Source organism: Rhipicephalus microplus, chromosome 6 (genome assembly GCF_043290135.1).
Source record: "Rhipicephalus microplus isolate Deutch F79 chromosome 6, USDA_Rmic, whole genome shotgun sequence".
Classification (NCBI taxonomy): Eukaryota; Metazoa; Arthropoda; class Arachnida; order Ixodida; family Ixodidae; genus Rhipicephalus; species Rhipicephalus microplus.
The window spans coordinates 137,733,951-137,758,406 of record NC_134705.1 but is presented as its reverse complement, the minus strand read 5'-3'; the positions used below and the strand labels follow the sequence as shown (position 1 = coordinate 137,758,406).

The 24,456-nt window shown below is 42.0% G+C and overlaps 2 protein-coding genes across 4 annotated transcripts in view; both read right to left on the bottom strand.

Moving 5' to 3' along the window:
* Positions 1-366: 366 nt before the first annotated feature.
* Positions 367-11,366, bottom strand: LOC119167333 (uncharacterized). Of its 3 annotated transcripts, XM_075866682.1 has the most exons (6): positions 11,212-11,359; positions 9,066-9,176; positions 7,089-7,237; positions 6,966-7,027; positions 3,866-3,958; positions 367-710 (listed from the first exon to the last, which is right to left on the bottom strand). In XM_075866682.1, exons 3-6 carry the CDS (start codon positions 7,148-7,150, stop codon positions 493-495), a joined length of 435 nt encoding a protein of 144 aa, XP_075722797.1. In that variant the 5' UTR covers positions 7,151-7,237; positions 9,066-9,176; positions 11,212-11,359; the 3' UTR covers positions 367-492. The 3 variants fall into 3 exon arrangements, with proteins under 3 accessions (XP_075722797.1, XP_037274695.1, XP_075722796.1); XM_037418798.2 differs by lacking the exon at positions 9,066-9,176 and having other exon boundaries at positions 11,212-11,366; XM_075866681.1 differs by lacking the exon at positions 9,066-9,176 and having other exon boundaries at positions 367-705; positions 11,212-11,366.
* A 12,029-nt stretch (positions 11,367-23,395) lies between these two features.
* Positions 23,396-24,456, bottom strand: part of LOC142765540 (uncharacterized) — a 28,641-nt gene continuing 27,580 nt past the window's right edge. Inside the window, exon 3 of the mRNA XM_075866680.1 lies at positions 23,396-23,708. Coding sequence (XP_075722795.1) covers positions 23,488-23,708 — 221 coding nt within the window. The 3' untranslated portion in view covers positions 23,396-23,487. The remainder of the gene's footprint in view (positions 23,709-24,456) is intronic.

The following is a 24,456-nucleotide window of genomic DNA, read 5'->3' as shown; positions in this document are numbered from 1 at the left end:
ATAATGTGATGCTTTCGCTCAAAACCTGTAAGATATTTTCTGTGGCACTACCATCACCTAGTCTCGCCTTTTTATGAGCCACCACATACGAACACCTTCAGTGATGCTGCACCGTCTAGAAGTTCATTTTTATCCTATATCACCCTGCGGCAACAATACGAATTTCCCAGTCGTTAACTTCGGCTGTATGCTGACAGTTTCTGCTTTCATTGTGAGTGATTTCGTACATTATTTCAAACCTGTTGTTTGCGTATCTGTGAAGCTCGGCATATTTATGTTGCCCGTTGTGTTTTGCTTGAAATCTGCGGCAAACTCTGTAAGTGCTGTGCGTATTATATCACACATAGGAAATGCGACAACGATTCGTTCTTTTTACCAAGGGGCATTTAGTGCACAGGCTAGACAAGTTATACATCTCTGCCTCCAGTGGGTCTCGTGAACCACTAGATAAAGCTGTGATGTGCTACATACTTCCGCAGTACGCTTGACAGTTCACACGCTCGTGCTCCTGTATGTCTGCGACGTCTTCTGTCCTTGAAGATTTTTTTGTTGATGCGGATGCACTTGATAGAGGAGTTTTTGGCATACAGGCTCATAAGCTAGGCGTCCATGCTTTGCTTCAAGTTGAAAATAGTGTGAACAGGTTATCGAGGGGCGGCGATATCTTACAAGCGAGGCATTCCACATTCTCAAGTCATACCAAGCCTGTCCTGCAAAAACGAAAGCGTACTTAGTCACGTCTAGAAAAGAACACCTTATCGTAAGAAACACTGTCTTAAGAAAAAGCCGAATGCAAGAGTAACATGGTAGGATTGCCACCGTAAAGAAACCTAGGAGCAAGAGTACAGGACGTACCAAACAACTAATTCGTTTAATTTGTTATCGTCTAGCGCTCGCCGCAGCCCATTACCAGGCTTGTTGCTGAGAGTTGAAAAAAAAAACGCACACTGAACAAATACTACCATGGCATCGAGTGCAGTTAAATTGGAAGTATTACCGCCTTAAGATATTTGTATAACTGCAAGAGCGAACACCCAGATGTTATTTTATCATAAGACGCATTCTGATTTACTTAACCACATATTTGTGTTTGCTGAGGCTGCGACAAACTACCTCAACTTCATGAGCCTTAGTGAGTGCACGTAACTTATATAAAAGTGTCTCTGACAACACTTTCAGATGTACCATTTTCGACGACATTGTAGTTTTGCGTGAAGATGGATCTGACTTGCCCCGTCAGTCAGGCATCAACTTGCCAGCATTTCCTCAGGCAGCGCAAGATAGATTTGACGCTATGGCTATATATCCATCTGAGAATACAAATCTGAGTTTTCGGCGCGTGGCCGCTTGCTCTAGAGAGTCCGCGCCTAATGTCATCGCTCAATGAATTCAATGAAAGTCGGATTGGTGCTTATATTGGCAACTTAGCCCGAAGTTGACATCTGAAGAGTCGGTGGTCAAGTTTGAATCCGGGAACTTCTTGTTGTCAGCCAGACATGTACATTGGTGCAATCTGGTGAACTTTGACGGCGTGGTGAGTTGTTTAGTCAAATAAAGAAGGCCATATTATTTCAACGTGTCTATTGATGACAATGTGATACTTCAATGAGGAAGGTGCCATTTAAATAATAGTTAATGTAGCCGTCATTCGGATGAGTAAAAAATAGTATGATAAAGCGTGTTTCATAAGAATGATTATTAATTTCCTTCACATAAACATATAAAGCTAATTTTAAATTGTTGACTCACGTGGTCTGAAACGCTTTAACAAAATACATATTCTCAACATTATCTCGCTTCGCTAAAGAATAATTTTCGTTGTTAGAACCGCAGTCCATTGAAGCAACCCCAGTACTTCGTAGTGCTGCTCAGCCATGTGTTTAAGAAAATTGCATTCCCTGATGTCCTTTCCAGCATGAATGAAGCCCTGCTCCAATTTTAGATAAAACAGTTCTGTTATAAGTTATGACGTCGTGACGGTGCCAAAACAACAGGCTTCATAAGTGTGTCCTTTAATCATTAGATGAACATTGAAAGCCAATTGAAATATATCTATTGTATAGGACAGATGGTGGAGTTTGGAAGTTTAACTCATTAAAGACCTTAAAAGAATTACTGGTTGAATTAAATTAAGCTTTTGTGAATTTAAATAAATGCAATATACTACGACACAAACAAGTTTTCATGGAGTTTCTTAAGTTTCGCAGTAGTTATAATACTGTACTTTAGAAAGCACAATGGCCCAAGAGGTAGCAATAGAAAGCTGGTGAGGTGCGAGAATGGAGAGTACGCTAGACTTTTGCTAAAGAAATACAAAGGTCATCTTGGTTCAATCAAAGTATTGAAGCACTGACGCCTTATCGAAAACGTAACGTCACACTTTTTGCTACAATATATTTCAATGTATTGTGGCATACATGCATTGTTCTCTAAGCTCTGGGAAATAAAATGTAGGTATGAATGAGTTGAATATGGAGCACAGCGGACGCTAGACTTTTCGTGACACTTGTTTTAGCGACAAGAACTGTAATTGAGTGTCTTGATATTATGCTACTGAAGGACAACAGTCAACGCGTAAGATGTCTGCTGAAACATACAGTGCAGTTGCAGATCCCGTATGTGTTGTCTGCAAGCATTTGAATCATCTGGATAATTGTGGGCATTCACCACTACGTCTCAGTGATGAAATATCTCTAGTTATTAGCAGCATGTTTGAGGAGCTCAGCCAGTTCCGTGCCAATATTACAGCCGAGGAGAGTTGGTAATGTCACTATATTTTTCTCATTTTCTTTCCACTGGATAGTCACGTGGTTACGTAACATAAATACTACTTTGTTCTGGTGCGGCAGTATAGCAACTGTGCGTTTGTATTTGGCCTTAACAAAACAAAACTGAAACTAAAACTTAAACAATAATCCCCCATTTTTTCATTTTTTATTGTTCTCAGAAAGCACCCTTTGCGCCATCATCATTTCTCTTCTCCTTCTAAGAGAGAGAGACAGCAGCAGAGAGACATCTTAGAGACAGCAGTGACTATGGAAACGTCAACGGACTCTGGCATATTCACAGAATCTGTCGGAGCCTCGTGAGCTTCAGATAACAGAGAAAAAAAAACAGCATTCTTTTATAGGAAATAGCGGGTTCCATCTAGGAGGCAGCGCACAACATTAGGCATGTGTGTACTCCCACGAAGTCCCATTGTACTGTAAAAAGCACATGTTACACCTCCCAGTAAAGCTCTGCACTCTACACTCTTCTCGCGCTGTGCAAGGAATATATTGTTTTTTTCTGAAGCACAAGCAATTTCTAATTTAACGCAAAAATTGTAAAACCTGAAACAAACCAAATAAAATAAATACGGACCACGTCCGTTCAGCGGGCACTTGTTTTACTTACGATTAATGACCCTTGGAATGAAAAAAAACACATAATCAATATGCCAAGTTAGCAGCTGCCTTCCTCGACCCCCGAAATTCCAGTGAGAAAATCAGATTATTATTTTATCAATTTTTGTTCCCGAATAAGGAAGTGTACTTTGTAAAGTAGACTGCTTCTCAATGGTCTAATACAGATATGCCAATTTGGGAGAAACGCAACATAATCCGTAAGCTTAGCTCAAACATATGAGCAATATCACGGAATAATCACAATGACACGCTGATCTTTTACGAAGACCTATGGAACGAAATTGCAGTCAAAGAAAGCAGGCTATATGGAGTTGCAACGACTCTATAAATTTAAAACTTGCTATGTAGCGTACGCCATTATACGAAGTGAACAATAATAGTATTCAAACACTTGCGAGAGATCACTATTGAGATAGTAATCATTGACACATAGCTTGCAAGAAAACATGAACACTAACCACGATTAGGAAGCTTTGGAGTAACTTTAATCACAGCACAGAAGTTGTCCACGTCGAGATACAGGAGTTTGTGCCTGAAAACCACCTTCGAGCCTGAAAAAAAGGAGAGTAGGCTGTTATTATGTGGGTTACCAATGAATTGCGCAACAAGGTGCAATTCATTGTTGCATGAAATACTGTCACCTCTCATATTCTCTGATATAACTAGTTCCAAAATATTTCTCTATAACAATTTTTATAAAGGTATCTAAGCACGATTTCTTTTGTCACGTGACCCGACATCTTCTAAATCATTGTGAACTTGGCCGCAATGATGCAATGAAAACCTTTGATTATCAAACTCTCTAACATCAACCTAGTATGAATAGCAACACAATCTGCCGAAAAAAAAAATTACGCATTTACCACATGGATGAAGCAACGAATGCGACCACAGCAAATTGAAGTGTTACACGAAGTCAGGCTGCGAGCTAACTTTTAAATCCGATATCGCGCAACTTCAGAAAACGCTGTTGTTGAGGAATACGGCTGCTCTATCGAGATATTCCCTTTTCGTACAATCTCTTCACGTTGAGAGGGCGCCACGTAGGAGAGTATACAAGTCGGAAGCTGATGACTGCCGAGATAGCACATGCACCAGTGATGGCAATCACGCTTTTATAATCAAAGCTCGCAGTTCCTACTCGAGTGAGCGATTGCTCACAGTTGATCCTCTTCAATTGGAGAATGAAGACGGTCGAGTGTGGATTTCTCGATCCTATGTATTCTCTGCTGCGTGCTTCCCAACGTCCTACAGAACAAAGCCTTCTGCATTATCCGCAATTTTCAAAGGGCTCAACGGTTATTCCTAGGCATTTCAAAATATTTTTCCACATAATAACTGATGAAATGATGAAATGTATGTTACGTCATACGTACACGCAATCTCACATCAGGTTGAAAAGACAGGCCAGCCGTTTGGCTTGAAGGTAGTTCTTGTCTGCTATAAGAACAAGCTAGGCAGGCTATGTTAATTGGTCGGCAACAAGCTCGATAACGTCCGGACAATTGGTTGCACCATTACCCACTAAATTAGGTTCGTGTATTGCAAGGCCAACGTCATTTATTGCATCCCTCTGTCGTGTGGTCATGTCTATATTGGCCAGACAAGTCAATGTTTAAACAAGTGTGTAAGTAATCTTCAGTCGTCCTTGCGAGGGAAACCCCTTGCGCACATGTCCATACACTGCGCCTAATGCCAGTGCTATGCACAGTTCACCGCAACGGAGATATTGTTTAAACACCATGATCGCACGACATGAGAACTTGCTAAGGCTTTACATACATATTCACACGAAGGCTTCTATGTGCGTGAGTATTCGTTCTTTGGCCTTATCGGAAAAAGCAGTGAAACTACTCAAGGAAAAAGGGTGGCGCGTTTGGGGGGGGGGGGGCTGCAGCTGGTGTGTTTCTTCTGGATCGCCCACGAAGCGCATGTGCAGGTTTTAGTCAATCGTCAAGTTTAGATGCTATGTATTTTTTGTTCAAGCCATAAAGCTTTCAGTTGTGAGTAAGTGCTTGTGGTGTTCACTTTCTTGTCCCTGTCTTTTTTTGCGCTATATACTTCTGCACCACATTGAAAATTTGTTGTGGTGTTACCTCCCTAAGCATCTACTTGCATAACAGGTTTATTATCTTTCGCTATGTGCATTATCTGTGATGATGAGGAAATCAACTGTTGGGTATCTTTTATATCTCACTGCTGGTACATTACATTGCGGTAAAAAGTAATGCCAGCTCTTCGCAAGCCGGGCATGGAAATGTCAGAATCTGTTACCCTATCTTTTGGGGCCATTACTCTGGGATACTGCAATTGGAATATTTTCGTCGTGATTTAAAAACTAATTAACGAGGCTAAAATATTTTCTACCTGAATTCCTTGCTTGGAAAACTTCATTATTCATAACTAGTTCTTTGAATCAATGTGTTAACTATAGTGTCTTCCTAAAATAAACTAGAAATACAATTTGGTAAATTCACCCACTATTCGACCGGTTCCTTTCATTGGTTCTGATCCACGACCACAGAAAAGGCGCCGCCATGGTCGTGAAGTGGCTATGGTACTTGGCTGCTGACGCGCAGGTCGCGAGATCAAATCCCGGCTGCGGCAGCTGCAATTCCGATGAAGGCAGAAATGTTGTAGCCCCGCGTGATTAGATTTGGGTGCACGTTAAAGAACCCCAGGTGATCGAACTTTCTGGAGGCCTCCACTACAGCGTCTTTCATAATCATGTGGTGGTTTCGGGACGTTAAAACCAACATACCAACCAGCCAACCACAAGAAAAGCCAGCTACAACTAAACTCGACCCTACTTCTCGAATCTTATAGTGGCTATGTCTCGGCTCCTCGCCGCTTATTCGCTTACAAAACTTGTGGACAATGATAGAGCTAAGTGTTGAGATTTCCTGGTTTTCATACTATTCAGTTAGACGTTGTTACTTTGAGCGTTCGAAATCGAGAATACGTTTCGCAGTGAGTTGTGGTAACGAGTTATGGGCACATCTTAAGTATGGTGGTCAGCCATGGATTGTGTTAGTTGTATGCTTGTGCAGCGAACAATTAAAAAAACTATCGCTGCTCTGCGAGCATAGACACAATATTTCATGAGGTCATGGCATGGACTACAACATAAGTAGGCTTGTTCACGGTGAAACTCTGTATTTGGCTGAACTTGCAGCAGAAAAACGGAAACTCAAACTAGAGCAGGATATAAGCGCGCTGTACACGGACATGGGCGAACCAAGTGTCATCCGTCGTCGATCTGATCCGCGGAAAAGGGCCTGAGAATTAGTAGACAAGGCGTCAAAAGTTTGAATGTTATCGCTCGTAGTCTAATTTACTGCAGAATTGACTAAGCTGCTCGCGTTGTCTCCTTCACACCGAACAGATGATGAGAAAGCTGGTTTAGAATAATTTTAGACATTTCGGCGTGAATTTTACAGGAAGTATTTGCCCGTCCAATGTGCCCGAAACGTCAAATGAAGAAAGGAGCACGTGTGGCAATATAATATACCACGTTTGGGAGTGTCATTGCATGAACAAACTTCATATATTCATTACCTTGTGGTGTGGCAAGCATTTTATTGCTATATTTAAAGGCGCCTTCCATTTCAACGGAAACCCTGCAAACAAAATATACATGTTGAGTTGTGCTCAGGAACATATTGTGAAATAACACTATACTTTTGTTTCATCGTGGGGTCGACGTAGAAAGAGTGACAATAGAGGATATTTTCTTCCAGCATTTTTGTTGTGACGTCGACAATGCAGAAATTCTTGTTGTTCTTGTTGGTCGTGTTGACGGTCCATATAGGTTGCGTTGTGTTTAAGAACTGAAATAAAATGAAAGCCTATTAATTCACGTTGCTATTTGGCCTGTTAATAGCAATCTTACCTTTAAAGCACACGTTTCAATGTTTATAGAGGAAGTGTGGTTGAAAAAATCCTCGACATTTTGTGGATACCCCTTAGCATATACGCAATAGGTTCAACAAAAACAAGTGCTAGCATTGTGCAACAGGAGGTTCTCGTTTTGATGAAAGCCAAAAGTAAGCATGCTTTAAATGCATTTTAATCTCCATTTATCACTCCTACGTCAATAGTGTTACGTCGTTCGTTGAAATATGTCGGGCAAGCGAACTGCTATTTTTCATAACGAGTACAGTTGTATGTCAGAGAACCCACCATGCGAAAAAATATTTTTGTATTACTCATGTTACAGCATATTCGCTAGAACAAAGAGGGTAGGTGAACTCATTTTATACATTAAGTTGATCGTCATGGGATGGTGGCATTTTAAAACAAAAAACAAACTGGGGGAGCTTCGTGCTACTAGGGGCCCAGAAGAAAGCGAGTGAAGATCTAGGCAACCTTCGTTGTTTCTCGTGTGTTTTATTTTTCTTTCCTTCTCTCTTACTTTTTCTCCTTATCTGTTTTTCTGTCTTTGCTCATGTGCTCATGTGTTTCTAATAGCTTATTCATTTTTCTCTTTATCCGATCATTTTTATTCTTCCTACTTTTCTTTCCATAATTCCACTTTTTCTCGATTACAAATTTGGACTTACTTCCTGTTTTTGTTTTCTTTTTGAATATGTAGTTTTGCCGCTGTTATGCAAGGACAATAATTGTTTTTGCTGATGAAAATACGTGATGAACTTTAACGTGCGGGGGGAGCGAGCGGCAGAAGACATCTTCTTGGTGTGAGCGCACGCTGTCTAATAATCATCAAGGTACTCGAAGAACAAGACGGAGAAGATTTCTTCTTGTCGCGAGCGGACTCTGAATATGCTTTTTGTGGAGCGTTTTGTCGAGTAATGACAACAGCATGCGACAGCCTATAGCTGCCTAAAGTTTGACGCCCTTGAAGTTTTTGCAATGGAAGCTTGAGCGAGTTGGTACGCGTTCATCTTGGTTGTTACAGCACACACGAGACGACAAGGAAGGACTAGAAAAACAGTGTGGGCACTGATCTGTGTTTCTTACTTTTCGACGTCATCTCATGTGCACTGCATCAACGAAGATCCACCTAAAGTTGACGCAGCTTGAACAAAGTCGCACAAGTTATGTCATGAGAATCATAACAGAGACGGTGGGCTCAAAGCTGGCGAAGACAAAAGTGCAGAGGATTGTGAAGAGAGAGGTGCCGGTGTATAAAGATGAGTTTTTCTGCACTATACGCCGAATCACATTTGCCTTGCTGTTCTGTAGCATACATGGCTATGTTTTTTATCTTTTTAAATGGTTTGCTGTTGCGTTTGCCGCTTTATACTTTCTTCCGTCTCTATCTATTTAGTTTTCTGTTCTTCTCATTTTCTGTTTCTTTCATCTGCTACTTTCTCTGACTTTTTTTGGTGTATATTTCTTTATAGACTATATTAAAGTCTCTGTCTCTTATTTTTTATTCATTATTGCTTTCTCCATATCTATAGTTCTGCGGTAAATTTCTTGACTTTTATAGCTCTATGTTTTCCTTCCCTTTCCACGTTTGATTTCATTTATGTCTGTGTCTTTTTCTTTACGATTTCTTTTCAAACTGTAGCCGGTCTCTCACCTCCTGTGTTTTTCTATTAGTTAACTTCCTTTATGTCTATTTTTCTGCTTTTATTTCTTGATATACGTATGGAGTAGTGGTTGAGCGGTTACGATGTTCGGGCTGCTAACCTGACGGTCACAGGTCGGATCCCAGTCGTGGCGGTTGCATTTCGGTGAAGACGAAGCGCAATAGGCCCGTCTACTGTGCCATGTTGGTGCACGTCAAAATTTTTTGGAGCCCTGCAATACAGCGACCCAGATAATTCTATCGTTGTTTTGGGACGTTGAAACTGAGATAATAAAATATTAATAATATATGCAACAGTCTGTCTCTCCGTCTATACTCGGTCTCTCATTCTTCTTTGCGTCTCTTTGCTGACCCCCACTGCCATTTCCCACAATTTCGCTCTAATGTAATTTGCAAGGCATCGTTTTGTTCTGGCAGCGTGTCGAGACAACCAAGTGGTAACGACGCTCGAATTTAAATCATGGAGACGAGAGTCACAACCTAGCCTGAGCTGAAGACATTTCGCACCAAAACTTATCTCTTTTGCTTTCTTGCGAATCATTTTTTTCTTTTTATGTCTTTTAGAATTCGTTCATTTGCACATGAGAATCTTGTTGCTTGCCGGACAAATCAGCATACGTATTTTGATAAGAAATAGAAAGGGAAAAAGAGGAAGGCAATGACAAAGATAACGAGGCTGACACGTGTGGGGTCATGGTGACGATTATTTTCTATCTGTGACATATGACCACCTTGAAACTCAACTGTCACCGTGTGACAATACTGCAAAGTCAACAACAGCACACCTCATTTCAATTACAATAAAGTACTTACAGTGGTACGTAATATATGCCAGATGAGTATAGATTCAGTGATGCGCGTCCAATTTATTTGCTGTAGTCGTCCCTAACACCGTGATGTTCTGCTGTCCAAATAGGTTCGCACATCGAATCGCACATTTCTCAAGCATAGAGGTCACGCACCGGTAGTCATGTGAAGCAGCCGCAGGGCCAACATGAGGGCTGCTGTCTTTGGGGATCAATCCTTGCGTGATTTGCGCAGTACAATGTATTAGACGCTACCGCAACAAACAGTGTCACCTTGGTTATGTGTAGATGAGCAGACGATGCTGCAAGGGTGATGCGCACATGCAGAAAGCACGCGTGTTTAGTGTGGCTGATTCAGTAAACAAAGACTATCTTTCTAAATATATATCTTTTGTTTGGTTCGGATGCCTGAGAAATGCTGTGTACCTTTGTGCAATCAACCTCAAGATACTAACAGCGAATTAGGTAACGTTTTTTTTTTCAAAGTTTTTTCAACAATGATTTGAACTAACCGGAGAAATTCAGCTTAGCAAAAGCCGACTCTTCAGTTAAAACGACGCTTAGCGCAGAGCTACGCTGAATACAAATATGACGGTTGTCACGTAAAAACGTGCAGTTTGAAGACGCACATCTTGTGTGAAAAAGATGCTTATTTAGAAAAAAGTGCAGTACGGAAAGAATGACGACATAGCGGCCAATAGGCTTGGCCTAACAGTCTTGACGTGGGAGTCGCCCGCTGCGCGCTGACGCGCACCTTGCAGGACCACGATAAAGTTTTGCAACCAACCAACCAACCATTTGAGAATACGCTAAAAGTGGTTGTGAACTTTCACTCCTGAAATGTTAATGTGGAACCGTGGGCAGCCACACAAACTAGCTGGTGACGTCGGTCTAAGAATAGCAAACATGCATGGACGCTTTCGAGGCAAAGTCTCGATAACCCTATCGAGCATGGAAGCTTTACTACAATAATCATCAATAATCGACAAACATCGTCGCGCGGAGATCTTTGAACCTGCTTTGAAAACAATTAGACGTCGTTTGAAAATGTGTGTATTCTGTCTTTTGGTGTCCTAGTAGATTTAACGCAAGTTTCTAAGACGCTAACTTACGGTGAGTGCTGTTTGCACAGCTCGGAAAACAACTACACAAATTTTTATGAACACTATTGAGCCTTTAGTGTCACTAAAGAAAAAAAAACTGATAATGAAAGTAAGCGTGAGAGATGTGTTTCTTTGTCTATTGCACTGTATCAATTTTTACTCAAATATTGAATAAATCCAGTACCACACTGCTGCCTAATGTTTTCTCTGTTTAGTCGCTTAGGAAATTTGATAGCGCGCGTAATTAAACAGATATGCTCGTATATTTGACGTTTTAGTCATCACAATGCGTGCTTATAAAGTGAGGCAAAATACGAAAAACAATGACCATTGCTTACCACTTTGAATTCATTTTCCTTTATGAATATTGACTGGCTGGATCCTGTCATATAACATATGATAATCAAGGGAACTAAGATGTCATTCTCTATTTGCATGGTTCTCCTGTTGATGCTCGTCATAAAAGGTGGAAATAAAGATTTATCAGCGCCATAACTGGACCTTTATACGGAGGAAGCTATCGCAACTGTAATGTTGGTAATTTTATTTCTATGCACTATCTTCTTTCAATTTTAAGAAATAACAATGGCGACCTACTGTGTGCTCCAATCTTCAACGAAAAATGATTGATGACAAGTGTTTACAGCTTTACCTGCACTCTTTTTTTTTATAATGACAGCTGTGGTGGAGACCTTTCATTTATCAATGGTAAATATGGTGCTGACATTTTGAGCATATGCGCAATCGCATGTTTATACTGGTCAGTAACTCTCAAAAACAGACTTTTATTGCTTACTACATTGCGTGACCATAACACTTGTGTGCTTTATGAATAAAATGTTCGAAAATTGAACCAAGTTCTGTGCAGAACAAAGTTAAACATTCAATTTTACAAAGTTTTGTGCGAATTCAGCCTAATACGATTGCTTGAAGTAAACATAATGGCATATTTTTATAACGCATATGTTATCCACGTTGCGGACAACTTGGTGTGTCGGATAGAATAACAACAACGTTTAACCACATGTAGCCTTCCATGCATTTGACACTGGTGTTGCGACAAAGAACAAGCAAGGCTGTCGCCGAAAAGTATCGTACAGGAAGCAGGCACACATTGCGAGGAAAAATAAGCCAGGATTGAAGTAAATGCTTTGTCCACTAGCGCACTCCCCAATGAAGTTTTCATATAATCCGTACAGGTGCTGTAATTAATTCAATACTGTAAAAGACGTAGTCTCTGGTTCGATTGAGAGGAGTGCGCGCGGTTTACAAGCCATCCAGTAGCTTTTTCACGTAAGTATGAAACTAATTGTTTATGCCACATGAAACAAAAACAAATATTTCGCAGTACTAACATGCGCCAGGGAATATTTTTTTGCTTAGCATGGAACAAACAAGATCAGTTGGACGTGCACAAACGTGTACACAACATGTGCGAAGTATTACAAAGTTTACACTGTACGCCACTCAGCACTCTCACTCCCACCCACACTTTTGTTACCAGATGTATGTATAGGTAGGTGCAGTGCAAGACTTTTTTGTGTATGATGCAACAACCACCCATGGTAAAAGTGCCAAATTACAGTGGGCCACTGAATTCCACCCATTGTTTAATATAAACCCGTCTAACTGACAACACATTGTTAAATTGCGACTTCTGTTTATCGGCTGGCACCCTGTCCTATGGGCTGAATCCTGCTTAGGACTACTCTGCGTTAGTTCGTTCGGCTCACATAATCGCGCACAAAGCACTAGCGGCGGTAAACTAGCATTTCGGCAGTACACGTACACTAACCGCAGCACTCAACCAAACTATCTGCCTGTGGAAGTCAGCCTTAAGACTAGCCAGGAGTGTGACTAAACATTTCTGGGATCAGGATGAACATTTCTCAATGCAATAAAGTGAATGACCACGATTTGTTCTATGACATTAGTTATTTGCACGTTATTTTATTCAGTAGTTTGAAGGCACAGTTGGTGTGCAGTATAAATCATGTGAGCTGTAGCACTGCTTCATGTTTCAGTGCTGATAAATGAGCTTAACGAACAAAGACTGCCCCCGTTGTGCCAGAATCTTCCTGCACTTTATTATAAAATGTCGCATAGTTGCGATCATCGGGTATCTTAGTATTCTGAAAGAGCAATCAATTTATCCTTAGCGTCCCTGATAGTCGAGTGATTTCGAAAGAGTTCATAATCATTAAACGGTGCAGCCGAGGGACGGTAAACTCATACGATGAAGAATTGGTCTTCGAGTATTTTTCGTCATCTGTCTTTATGGTTCGTTGGTTGTGCCGTATCATAATCATTGTCCTTTAACTTCTCTGCATAATCCAGCACACCAATAATCAATAATTCACAAATAATTCAGCACATAAAACTATAAAGCCACGCCACTCTTAGAGTACATGAAAGCAGCAACATTAAGCAAACGCCTCTTAAACGCTGCGCTGCTGCGAAAGATGTCTCCGATTCTTCCTATATATTTCTCTTGTCCTTTTGCTCGTACATTCCCCTCTCCTCGTGTACGTTTTCGAAGCGAACGTAGTTTAGTTAATTACCCACTTTTACTTTATTTCCTCTCTATTTTTCTATTTCCTTCGAAAGATCCAGAGCTTGGAAGATTATTCTTGCTCTCCAGAGGGTTAATCTATGAGTTAGGAGTGCTGGTAATTTCACAACAAGAGGTTTTGATATACAAAATGACAAAATGCTCATATCCGCAATTATATTCGAGTTAGTATACGCTTCAGAAGAAAATGTAAAGGTCTTCACCTCTGCCAACTTTCTAGTGCACGACACCTCATCTTGTTTTCTTCAGAATTTGAAAGTACACATTGTATCGGCTAATTCATCAAACACATGTATTACCAGGTGGAATAAAATGTCTTTGAATTGGATATCTGGGAGCACGAGTAATCAATCTTATTGAAGTTTTGTTATTGACATTATTTTTGTTCTTGACAGCATATTGATGAAGGTAGGTTTGAAAGAGAAGCACAGGTCACAGTTGTGAGGCCATGAGGCCCAAATTCAATAAATGTAGAAGTCACACATGCAAGTGTTAATAAAGAATCTCAGGGAATAGACCTAGCAGCCCAACAACAATGAAGAAAACAAGATTGCAGCCAAGATGATAGATGTACATAGAAGCGAAAGTCAAATATAAAGCATAGAATAACAGAGCTGGGCTAACAGGTACTTATTCATTCTAAAAGACACGACGCGCAACCTAGGACACAATAAGGAATTCAAGACGCGTTTGTGGTATCCAGACCTCTGTTTAGTGTCCGTGTAGAATGCCCTGACTTTTAGATTGAGTAAAGTGTGATGTTGAAGTACGTGTACTCCAATATTTCAATGGAAGAAAGTTCGAACAGGAAACACATGCCGGAATGAAGCGGATAGTTCGCTCAGTTATTTTCATTGGTGCATCACCTCCATACTTCTTGCGTTTTGCTAAACAAATTCACTTGCTGTTCGAGTCAATAGCAACACGAAATCGTAGTTTCGCGAAAAAAAAATGGCTGCTCTAAGAAAGGGGTCTTCCGAGCCACATCTACTCTTTCCGAATTGTGCTAAGATGGCACTCATGCATGGGTAGCGACCGGCAACGTGCTCATAGCGTGCCTTGCTCTGCTCGAAATGAAAAAGAAATCTCCTCGAGGCTGAAACTGTAGCGCATCGAAAGGCAGCTTGTTTGCGTTCTCGAATTAACATCGAATCCAATTTGTTCTATCTGTCATTCCAGAAGAACGACTCCTCGTGGAGTTTCGGTGGCCTGAAAAACTTTACATTCCCAGATGGTAGAAATTAAAATGCACACCACCAAACGCTGTCGCTTCTAACGCTACAAGCTAGCGTCCCCAGAATCAGCGACCTTATACGGTTCTTGTGCAAACCACAGTTCTCAAAACTACGTTAGACGCCATGCCCAGTCAATCTACAAACATGGCCAGAGGTCTCCTTGCGTGGCCTCTGTGTTCGTTCATTAGCTTTCGGTGCTCTTGACCTGTATATTCAAACCGATGCCAGGGGCAAGTTCCTGGCTTTGTGGTGGAGGCGAAAAATGTGTAGGCCCGTGTGCTCATATTTGGGTGCACGTTAAAGAACACCAGGGGGTCGACATTTCTGAAGCCCACCACTACGGTGGCTCTCATTATTAAGTGGTGGCTTTGGCATGGTGAACCCCACAAAACAATCAATTAGCAAGTTCCTGGCTGCTGGTCTCTTCTTCGAGGACCTTCCCGCAGATATGATCCTGAGGGCTGGCTATTTACTTTTTGTAATTTAAAATAGAAGTTTCAAGCACTCTTTTCTACAATACTTAGCAGTAGTATTTCTGAGAAAGCAACCCTCAGAGCCGGGTTTTACAAGGCTAGAGCACTTAATCATGATTTATTGTGTTCAGCTCTGCCTAAAATATGAATTATTAGCGATGAAAATATGGGTTTGAACCTTTAAGCGTTTTACGATCAGATAAAATGCTCTATGTGTCGGGAAAGTTATTGTCGTTTTTGAAAATTCAGCCAGTCGGTCGATAAATGCGGGTCTTTTACTTAAAGAAGATGTGAAAAAAGGCCCAGGACCTGGTAAAATTTCCAGCGTTCTGCCGAGTGGTGTTCATTTTTTTTCTGTTGGACATTTTAACAAAATAACTTCAATCCGGTGACGTTCCGATAGATTTGAGGTGGGCCAAGGTAATACCAGTCCATGAACAGGGTCCCAAATATGACGTCACAAATTTCCGACTAATTTCCTTGACAAGTACTTGTTGTAAAACACTGGAGCACATTTTCACTACTCACCTAATGAAGTTTGTAGAAGAAAATGCTATTTCAGGTTATAATCAGCACGAGTTTCGCAAAGGGTATTCCAGAATTTAAAGCCATACTGAAGTTACGCATAAAATTGGTCAGTGTTTAGATCGAAAAGGTGAAGTAGACATCATATTTATTAATTTCCGAAAAGCATTCGATAAAATATTTCACAGAAAGTTGCTTAAAAGGTTGTCTTGTTTGGCTGGTGACAGTTAGCTATTAAAATGGATAGAGGCATATTTGTCAAATAGACAACAATTTGTTGAAATAAATAATGCCTCCAGTACCAATAGACCAGTCAGATCAGGCGTGCCGCAAGGGTCCGTAATAGGCCCTTTACTTTTCTCTATCTGTATTAGTGACATGGGTGCCGAATTTTCCCAGCAAATAGCTATAAAACATTATGCAGATGACACCATTGTGTACCCGAAGATGAGCTCCACTGTCAAGCAGCTGGGGCTTGATAGCCATTGACAAAAAAATTAGTCTTTGGTAAAAAATTAGTCTTTGGTGCGATGAGTGACAAATGAAACTGAATGCATCAAAAACTATCTTCATGCGCATGACACGTAAAAAAGACCCGTTATCCTTTTTTTACAGCATCAAAGGCACAGTGCTGACTGAAGTAAAGAATGTTAAGTATCTAGGTGTTCATCTAGCACATGACTTGAACTGGTCCATGCATGTTGACAGTGTTTGCAATAAAGCCATGCGTAAACTTTGGTCGTTACGACGAAAAATTCACGATGCTACCCCGGAAGCTAAAACAATGGCGAATAAAATGACTATCCTTCCAATACTGACGGACGCAAGTCATCTATGGGAACCATACACCAAAACAAATGCACTAAAATGTGAGCGTATACAAAACAAAGCCTTACGGTTCATCTTCAACTCCTATTTCAGAACTCAATCTATTAGTGAGCTTAGAGACAGAGCCGGTTTAATGATGGTGAAATGAAAAATGCAACATAATCGACTGATATTCTTTTTTCACATACTCAATTGAGACTACAAGGTTCGCCTAAGGGAACACATCGCACTACAGCCATTTACCACATACAGAACAAAACACTCGAAACATATCACACCACTTAGCTACAGAACAGATTTATTCAAGTATTTGTTTTTGGATCGGAGCATCGATGAGTGGAATCAATTACCTCAATACATAGTCGAACATTGCGATTTACAAAGGTTCGAAAAGGCTTTGTCATATTATTTGTGACAAAATTGCTTGTTCCTTGTTGGTTGAATATGTTCATGTACTATATCATTATGTTCCATATGTACTATATCACTTCAAATCTTTTTTCTCTTTTTGGTGACGTGTACGAGATGTACTCGAACATGTTTCTTTTATCCGTGACTTATGCGGGATCAATTCTGATATAGTTTTGCGTTTTTGTCTTGTTATTTTCATATAGTGTGCGTCTTGAGCGTACAGTGTGAAACTTGTTTCCACATATGTTCTTTGTACATGCCAGATATGTAACCCCAACTCCCGTCTTGGCCCTTGAACTGACAGTATCAATAAATAAAGAACTCATTTATTTTGGCCAGACAGCTTGATCTCTGGCAAGGCTGCTGAGGCGTTTCTATCCTCATCTTCAGGCCAAGCGAAAAATGGCTGTGCCAATGCTTTTTGACGAAAATGTGTGTACCCGAACTGTCAAATGAGCGGTGCTGGAATATTTAGCTTCTGGGTTCCTTACTAACTCTATCGCTAAAATAAAATGTAAGCAACTACCCCAAGCTCTCGTTACTGCAGAAATGTTTTTAATATATATTTGCTGTCGAGAAAGCGCAAGTGCATTGAACGTTGGCTGCGAGCGCCAGATTTCTGCGTTGCCACTAGAATTTCGTCCTCGAGAACTATCGTTATAAAGGGATACAACTTTAGATCAGTGTTTAGAAAAAAGCGGGTAGTTAATATAAACATAAATGAAGGAACGTATTTTAGCAGCAGGTTGCAAAACGCCTAATTCAGGGAGGACACATGTCAAACTATACATGGTCTTTTGTAATGTATGAAGACAGACCAAAGTATCTATGCTTAAGGATTCCAAGAAAAACCATTTTCTTGAAAAACGGTTGCAGATAGGCATGCTGTGCCGAGTGTTTGTTCTGCGCCGCGAAACTTATCTCAGCTATGCCCACGTCTACAGTCTGATGAATAGAAAAAAGGTCGGGGTGCAGTCCGTTCCACTCGGTCCATGGTCTGGTCCATGTGCCAGTAGCACAAAATCTGATACTGGCACATTTTGTGTAGCGTAACTAGGTGATAAGAAAACTTGAGGAAGGAACGTGGCAATATACTACATAAAATGTGCTAGTAGTCAAGCTTATGAATTTCTTCTATTCGGCGGAACGACTTACTTCAAGAGAACTGCACGGGCCCAGGCTTGACCCGCAGGCCGGTCGGACCGGGTAGCGAATTGCTGGATCAGGCCCGGTCCGGGCTCGGGCTCATCAGCCTCGAGCTCCAGTCGGCCGCAAGTTTGAGTCAGGCCTGTATTAGGCACTGGTGTCACATATTGGTATAAGGCCACGTTTATACGCTGTTTAGCTGTGTTGTTTGAACTTATTCAATTTATTTTGTCAACTAAAAAGCAACGCGATCTGTAATAAAGCTAAAAAGCAGTAAAATATGCCTGACTCACGTGAAATAGGCCTGTGCATTTGTGCTAACAATGTAGAATGTTGGCTTCTTCCTCATCTTCCACCTTTTCTTCCCCGCCATAGTCGCTGCTGTTTCTTTTCTGCCACACATCTGATTTTCGTCCACTGCCGCTACCGTGATCTGCAAGCTTGCAACCACATGCGTGAGCCATAGATGGCCAGACTTCACTAAACTGTTCTAACCAAGGCCTTCGGTTATTGGCGACTAAGCAACCTACTCTCCCTCTTCTGGTGCTTGTGTGGGATCGCTCTCTGGACACCCGACGCGCCCCTTTCGACGGGGAGTGCTAAAGAAGCCGCCGGCTGATTCACTTAGAAGCTCCCATACGCAATTGTTTTGGAGCGCCTTTGTCCATTCTGGCTTTAGGATAACTAAGATCGAAAGTTGTCAAACGAAGAAGACGAGGTAGGTATCTTCAGAAAACAAGGAGAACAGTGGCTCGCTCACTGACGGGTTCGGCTAGCTTGGGCAGATATATAGGTGGGTACACATGGCATCGAATGAAGCGAAAGCGGCTTTACCGAAAGCAAGCACGTAGTTGTTTGGGAAAAATGACCGCAAGTGGGGTGCGTACGCCCCAAAGAGATTTTGAATGTTTCGGCAGATGGCGTTGAACGAGCGAGAAGTGTGATTGCTGGTGTCGCGAGTCCCGCGTAGGCAGTGAGCATGCAATGTATGGGGCGGCTGTATTGAGTATGTGCGGCTGTAGCGGTGAGCATGCAGTATTGGGGCGGCTGAAACATCGGACATCCTCGTCGCCTACTAAGCTGGCGAGACCTCCAGCGGAACCCCGTCAACTCCCTTGCATACGTGAACCACGAGTTGAAATGGTCCGTAGGAAACTTTCTATTGTGATTTTTTTCTCGACAGTTATTTTGTTACACCATGTTTTTAAATATTGTGTTAGTGTGCGCTGCGTCACACGTTGAAACTTGGAATCTTCGAATCTCTTCGGTTTTCATCATGTGATTTCATTAGCATTCCGCTTTGTGTTTGCTTGTACCTGCTGTAATGTTTTTATAGAGCATAGTTTGATTTTGTAACTGTTCTTTTCATCGCGTATTTTTGTTGTGTGCTCTTATTTATTTCTGGTTAAATGTTGCTCTAGCCTTAAATAAATCCTTGTTTGTTTTTAACGAAACGGCCGTGCCTGCTGAATGAGTACGTCAGTCTGACTGAAAGGTCAGTACACGTGCAACCACTTAGGGCCGAGCAGCCAGGAAATGAATTTAAAAGTATAATTTTGGCAGCTTTTCAGGTGTAGCAGCCTAAACGTAAAGTGGAAGCCTGGGAGTGGAAGTGGCAGCCGATGTTAGGGGGGTGTGGCCTACGCCTAAGGGTGTTATAATTGCGAGGAGAGAGTTGTGCTTCAAGTGCCTTCGTGCTATAATGTTTTTTTTTCACGCTCGGAAGTTATTTTTATTATTATATAATGATCTTCAGTGTGGTCAAAATTAACGCATTTTTTCATTGCATTCAGCCCTATTACAGTGAATTTTAAAGAGCACCTCATGCCGCCTGCCTGTTCGTGCTCGACCAGTGAAGCAAACTGGTTAGGGCGAAGGAACGTGCAGTTACGACAACAATCTACGCCTTTCTGCTAATTTCTTCTGCACTTTACCAGTACCTTCCGAATGGCGTTGTTGTTCTACAAATTTTTGCAATCGGAACGTTGCGAAAGGAGTACGTACGTATTTTTTTCGATGTTCTTGTTTCGATCTGGCTGATAGAACCTGAAACACCCGAGTGCATTGAATTGCGTACGGCTAGTCCCTGAGCATAGCTGTGACTCAAGCGCTACTTAATGGGAAATCAAATTCATGTGTTTTGTTGAAGAAGCAACTCTATGTTGCTGACAGCGCAAGTAATAAAAATGGCGTAAAATGTTTGGAAACCATCACCACGTCAAAGATTCTGTCCAGAGCAGAGGCGATGGTGTGCTACTCGCTAAGGCCTACTACAGCGGCTGATCCGTCAGGCAGGCTCGGCACATATTATCTCGCAGTGCCGTTCAGTTCATACGTCAATTCCACTTCGCGCAGCTTTATGTACTACGCACAAAATTACGCAAGGCATCTTTATTACACGGTTGATCAGCTGACACCACCACCCTTCTCAGTGCGGCAAAAAATGTAGCAAACATTCAACTGTTCTTATCGTTTAGGAAAGTACTTCGGTTCTACATTAATACAATAATTTGACAATAAAGAGTTCATCCGGTGAAAGCGACACGGCACGTACGTTCATGCGTCCTCTTTTTTCATATGCGAGTTCACGGGTTGACTCTCTTCCCCCAGCCATCTTGAATTGCACCGCGCGCCACTTGTAGCCCACGGAATTCCAAACATGTAGCCCGTGAAATCGCAACAAGAGAATCGGTGATATGACATGTACGGCTTATACTTGCTGAGGATGGTAGCCTCTAATTGTCCTACATAGACCAATATCAGGGAATTGTGCTTAGGAGTAGACCTGACGTTAACCTGCGTGACAAGGAGCTGATATGTATTGTTTAAAAAATTTGATTGCTAACACTGCCACCACAATTGACGTTTCGCCCGCGGGACGCCTGAATGGGGTTTTTTCCCAAAGCAGTATCTAGACCTAACGTGGTTCATTGGTAGAATAATTGGTTGCCACGAAGAATTCGTGGGTTCCGTTCCTGATGCGACCCCTTAACGACTCATTGCATTCGTGAAGTCAGCACTGCCGCTATCAGTTTGCGTTAACGCTCTCGCATTGTCAATACGAATGTCCGTTAACGTCATTCCGAGAAAAATATAAGCTGATTGATTGATATGTGGGGTTTAACGTCCGAAAACCACCATATGATTACGAAAGACGCCGTAGTGGGGGACTCCGGTAATTTAGACCACCTGGGGTTCTTTAATATGCACCCAAATCTGAGCACATGGGCCTACAACAATTCAGCCTCCATCGGAAAATATATAAGCTGACAATCACCTGTGGCGCATAGCACGGGCTGCATACGTGCTACACATGCAAGTGTACGGGCATGTGCGATAGATGCTTATAATGATGATGAATAAAACTTTATTTTAGTCCAGAGTAGATGCAGGGCAGACCCCGCGTCACACGGATTATCTCACGTAGGAAATGACAAGGCAAGCTTAGTGTCTCGTTCACGGTCCTCCTGGATGGCCAAGGTTGGATCGGTAAGTTTGGGGCTGCGCAAAAGTGCTGCCCGCATGTCCTCACTGCAGCTGGAGCTGATGGCTTCACATTTCCACAACACATGATTTTATGTTGCCAATAGTCTCCAGGCAGGGCAGTCCATGCTGGGATACTGCTTCGGGTACGTGGCATGAAGAAGCGCAGGATTACGATACACACAGCACTTGCGATAGTGTAAGGGTAAGTGAATGCGCTCTGCAGGAGGCAGGGGGTCAGAGGGGGAAATACTGTTTCGACATATAGAAATGTTTTGTTGTTTCATTGGACGTGAGTAAGGGTTCCCTGCGAGGCAAAGGGACAGCGGAGGCGGCATGGTCAGTGAGTCCTCGTGCGGCCTTGTGTGCGCCCCCGTTAGGTTTAGAAGCAGAGCCCTCAATCGACCCAAGGTGAGTGGGAAACAAAGTGAGAATGGGGCGGCATACTCGTGACCCTTTGAAGAATGCGGTGCGGCTGAGGAGCAAGCATCTCGGTTTCGTAGGTCTTCATAGCCACCTGATAGTCACTGTAAATTCACCCTCTGCGACTATCTAGCACAACCAGAGCAATTACAACCTGTTCGGCTATCACAGGCTTCAATGTACGTACTGAGGCAAAGCAAGTGAGCCTGAAATTTGAATAATAACCATGGAAACACTGAATGTCTCCTGTAAGACGTATGGCACAGCATGCACCAGTTTTTTACGATGTGCGCGACAGGATTCTCGCGTTATTTATGTCCTGGCCAGCCAAAACTTTCACCAAACATTCTGACCTTCTTATGCTAATTTTGGTACCCCAAGGTAAGGAGGGGATCATGGGAGCACGCGGCATTGGTGGCTAGATATAACGGAGGCATAGATCGATACGGAGTTATAAATGGCCAAATTGCCTGCAGCTTGCCAAGAAATGCATTACATTTAAAAGATAATGTGGCAAATGACTCTGTATTGCTCTGTACGGTACCGGAGATTTCGCGTTGTTTTTTTAAGTGAGAAACACATCGTATTAAAGTCGCAAGAAAACCAGATGAATGCTCATATATAAAATATTTCCTGTATGCTACAGTTAGTCAAAGGCGTTGTGTACTGAACAAAGAGAAAAAAAAACAGCATTGGCCACGACCCCGTCATGCGAAATTGAATGTACAGAAGCTATAACTGCTTGCTTGATTATCCGGAGTGGCGTCATAGCTTTCTTAACGGCGTGGCTTGGTTCACGGCTTGTTGTGAGGCGCGGTACAGGAAGATTAGGTCACCTCCACTAGATGTACCGTAGCTGTCGCTACGAAGAATGTAGTTAAGACCCACCTTCTAGTATTCGTTGAGCTAGTATTCAGAAAAAAAGTTGCATTCTACGCATCGATAGCCATGAACGGCGTCACCGGTGACGGGTGCTTTGATTTTCCCAATAAGCGTTCGGCTTTTATAAATGCTTTAACGTATAACGCAGCATACAATCTGTATCTCCTAAGTACCACAATGCACATAATGTGCTTCGCGCATGCAATCTAATCAGCAGTTACGGAAACATTTAGTTTAGCATCAGTGTAGGGCAGCATACTGTTTCTGATGGACTAATTAACTTCCCCGCGTTTTATTTTTGTCCTCTTCCTTCAAACATTCAACAAAGTTCTGTGCGCTGTGCCGTCATGTGTAGATATTTAGGGCTTTCAATCACTGCCGAAACCGGAGTGAGTGCTATTGTCAGTATTACCAGACCCGTATTTTATTGTATGCTAATGCTGCTGCGTGCTTCTCCAGTGGAGCATAGAGGGCCGACACGAAGAAAAATAATAAAATATTTCTTGCAGCATTAGCACTAGGTAACGTCTAGATGCAAGCATAATTTCAAAACGCAACATTACATGTTGTATTTGCATACATGCCTTTTACAGTCTGATGGCTAACACGACATGGTTTCCACTTGCATTTACAAAATTACCCGTAGTTACGACACACAAAGTCGCGTGGGTTAATTCTTCCTTCGACATCCTGGTCCTGCGATGATTGTCCTTTTGCAAGTTCTTTCTGGCACATGCTTTTGTAAATGATATGCGCTGGTGTACTTGACCATCTTTGGAACACTGGAAGGCAAGGCTGCGCCGAGGAGGCTACATTAGATGTGTTCCAAACCCTCAGGTCTATCTTCTCAATATGGCCTGTGTATAAAAAGAACAAACGGAAGAAGCAAAGTGAAATTTTGCAGTGCGTGATTATTTTTTCATTACCTAAACACGGGTACTTAGGCCATCCTTTTTTCATCGCACAAAGATAACAATGGTGTATGTGATATAACTTCTTGAGGTTATCGCAGTGCCTCTGATTTTTCTAGCTCATCAAGGACGAGTGCACTCTGGGCAAGATATAACACATTTGAAAGAAACGTTGTGAGTGACAATTTTTCAGCAAGTGAAAGCCAAGTGCTCCCGTGGTATATTATTTTGCTGTGGGAGAAAAGTACTCCTATATGCCTGTTTAACAGTGTTCCCCAACGTACTCCCCATTGTGCTAAACATAAAATATATATCGTAGGTGAACCGATTCGGGCTTTGTGATCTATCTTGTGTTCTGTCCCGCACTCCAGTATACCAGAGACTGCAAAAAGCACCGGTAAGACGCAGATATGGCTGGCGCCTCTTAAGAGTTAAACTATTGCCGTGCGAGTAAACTGCACCTTGATAAATGAGCTAAGGCTCTCTTATTTCCTGACGTAGTTATATTACCTGTGGCCAAAAAATATCAAAATGTCGGAATAGTGGCGATCACACTTCAGCAACGCTTCTACGTGTACCTTTTCTCGCACATGTAATATTAAACTCTGATACCTCACATGAACACTTCTGAGGGGGTGCACTGGATGAACGGGCAGCAATAGCTCAGGGCATTCACCCAAAGCACTTTATATGT

What these genes read in the sequence shown, in the direction of transcription:
- LOC119167333 (XM_037418798.2), bottom strand. Translation starts at nt 11,334, where the DNA reads ATGACGAGCATCAACAGGAGAACCATGCAAATAGAGAATGACATCTTA. An exon ending in GACCCCACGATGAAACAAAA is followed by an intron (nt 7,028 to 7,088) that starts GTATAGTGTTAT and finishes TTTTGTTTGCAG; the next exon opens with GGTTTCCGTTGAAATGGAAG. An exon ending in AATGCTTGCCACACCACAAG is followed by an intron (nt 3,959 to 6,965) that starts GTAATGAATATA and finishes CCTTTTTTTCAG; the next exon opens with GCTCGAAGGTGGTTTTCAGG.